This window comes from Penaeus chinensis, chromosome 14, assembly GCF_019202785.1.
Source record: "Penaeus chinensis breed Huanghai No. 1 chromosome 14, ASM1920278v2, whole genome shotgun sequence".
Taxonomy (NCBI): Eukaryota; Metazoa; Arthropoda; class Malacostraca; order Decapoda; family Penaeidae; genus Penaeus; species Penaeus chinensis.
This window is the reverse complement of record NC_061832.1, coordinates 13,911,108-13,913,607: the sequence shown is the minus strand read 5'-3', so window position 1 is coordinate 13,913,607 and position 2,500 is coordinate 13,911,108. Positions and strand designations below refer to the sequence as shown.

Sequence of the window (2,500 nt, the reverse complement as noted above, 5' to 3'; positions counted from 1 at the left end):
GTGTGTGTGTGTGTGTGTGCGTGTGTGTGTGTGTGTGTGAGTGTGTGTGTGTGTGTGTGAGTGTGTGTGTGAGTGTGTGTGTGTGAGTGTGAGTGTGAGTGTGAGTGTGAGTGTGAGTGTGAGTGTGTGTGAGTGTGAGTGTGAGTGTGTGTGAGTGTGTGTGTGTGAGTGTGTGTGAGTGTGAGTGTGAGTGTGAGTGTGAGTGTGAGTGTGAGTGTGAGTGTGTGTGAGTGTGTGTGTGTGAGTGTGTGTGAGTGTGTGATTGTGAGTGTGAGTGTGTGTGAGTGTGTGTGAGTGTGAGTGTGATTGTGAGTGTGATTGTGAGTGTGAGTGTGATGTGAGTGTGAGTGTGTGTGTGAGTGTGTGTGTGAGTGTGTGAGTGTGAGTGTGAGTGTGAGTGTGATTGTGAGTGTGAGTGTGTGTGAGTGTGTGTGAGTGTGTGTGTGTGAGTGTGTGTGAGTGTGTGTGTGAGAGTGTGTGTGAGAGTGTGACAGTGTGTGTGTGTGTGTGTGTGTGTGTGTGTGTGTGTGTGTGTGTGTGTGTGTGTGTGTGTGTGTGTGTGTGTGTGTGTGTGTGTGTGAGTGTCAGTGAGAGTGAGAGTGAGAGAGAGAGAGAGTGTGTGTGTGTGTGTGTGTGTGTGAGTGTGTGTGTGTGAGTGAGTATGTGTGAGTGTGTGTGAGTGTGTGTGAGTGTGTGTGAGTGTGTGTGAGTGTGTGAGTGTGTGTGAGTGTGTGAGTGTGTGTGAGTGTGTGTGAGTGTGTGTGAGTGTGTGTGTGAGTGTGTGTGAGTATGTGTGAGTGTGTGTGAGTGTGTGTGAGTGTGTGTGAGTATGTGTGAGTGTGTGTGTGAGTGTGTGTGAGTATGTGTGAGTGTGTGTGAGTGTGTGTGAGTGTGTGTGAGTATGTGTGAGTGTGTGTGTGTGTGTAAGTAAGTCAAAACCATACATACACATGATGAATTTTTATATGTATGCATATGCACATAAAAACATATACAGCAATGTCATTCTTCAAAATACCTGTATATAGTCGATACTCTTCTGCAACACCGTTGCCTTTGACATCTTGTACCCCTGGCCTTGTTCCGAGTTCTGGCACGTTGGGACAAGATCTTGAAGCGAGTCGTACCCTTTATTTATCGCATTACGTCTCTTCTGTTCTGCCTGAGTGTGGGCTTCCCGACGTCTTTCCTTATAGCTCATCTGGTTGCCTCGGTCGCTGTCCTCATCGTCCGTAACATCTGGAGCAGATTATACATATACATTGCTTCGCTAAAAATACATTAAGGTAGTGGATTATCAAGTATATTCAAAATTTATCGTGATTCTTAACCTGTGTTGTTAGCTGAAGAAGTGAGGGTATGGATCGAGCCAGTTGAACTGCATCGTGAAAACGGGTAACGCTGGTCAGAATCTCGCTCCTCTGTTAATACAATAATTTAACCTTCAGGTTCGTGACTGTAATATGACTTTCTAAATATCACACAAGTAATACCGATTCCTCAACATCTATCAAATGTTATCAATGATCTTTCTTTCTTTCTTTCTTTCTTTTTAATCAAGATGCTTATTTAGTCTTGTTTATATCCATGCTGTCATGAACATGGAAACCTAAAGCTGAAAAAAATCTTAGATGTTTATTCTATCTTATTTATTTATTTATTTATCTTTTTTACTTATCTATTTACTTATCTTTTTTACTCACCTTCAGTCATCTTAATGTCATAGTCTGCCATCATTTAACTGATTTTTCACTCTGCAAGGAAGAGAAACAACAGTTAGATGTGTTAAAATATAAATCTATACAAAATTCTCATCGTGTTGGAGCAGTGGGGAACAGTTCATGTATTCTACACAAGACGATCACCATAAAATCATTTCTTTCCAAATAGTTCAGTGATAGTAACAAATAAACCCTTAATAAACCCTCAAGACATGCACTCAATACAGGACTTAGAAATAAAGCTGATGGAATTTAACAAAATTGTTTAGTCCATGGGAAAAAAGATAAAACGCCAGAGTTTTATGAAAGTGATACCAAATTTTGCCATTTACGTTGAAACCCTGACCAGTCAATATGTGTTAAGAACATAAATATAATTCTTTTTCTTTTTTTTTCTTTTTACAAGGAGGCCACACAAGCTTCTATTCTCTAAATGTGACAAAAAAGCACTAGTTATCCTTGTCACTTTGCACAAACCACAATTCATACATAATAAATGCTGATTATTTAAAATGTTCTTTTACAAACTTTACCAGAGTTTCTTGGGGGGGGGGGGGAAACCTACCCATAAAACCACCTTAAAATAGACCAAAAGATAAGATTAAAGTAATCAAGGAAACGCGATAATCCAAAATCCTTTATTGTTCATTATCTTGCAAAATAAAAAAAATAAATAAAAAATTGTCATAGATATTTCAGATTAAATACACCCTATGTCCTGACAGCCCTAAATGACTGCGAAAATTGTCTCTTTTTTTCCCCCCAGAATCATAACAAAA

At 39.7% G+C, this 2,500-nt stretch overlaps 1 protein-coding gene across 2 annotated transcripts in view; it reads right to left on the bottom strand.

Annotated features, from left to right (window-relative positions):
- LOC125032446 (max-like protein X) overlaps window positions 1-2,500 on the bottom strand; it is a 9,387-nt gene that overhangs the window by 6,602 nt on the left and 285 nt on the right. Inside the window, exons 2-4 of one of the 2 annotated variants that reach the window (XM_047623572.1) lie at window positions 1,704-1,754; window positions 1,332-1,421; window positions 1,019-1,239 (exon numbers count right to left, since the gene is read on the bottom strand). In XM_047623572.1, coding sequence (XP_047479528.1) covers window positions 1,019-1,239; window positions 1,332-1,421; window positions 1,704-1,737 — 345 coding nt within the window. In that variant the 5' untranslated portion in view covers window positions 1,738-1,754. The remainder of the gene's footprint in view (window positions 1-1,018; window positions 1,240-1,331; window positions 1,422-1,703; window positions 1,755-2,500) is intronic. The other variant, XM_047623573.1, reaches the window with a different exon arrangement.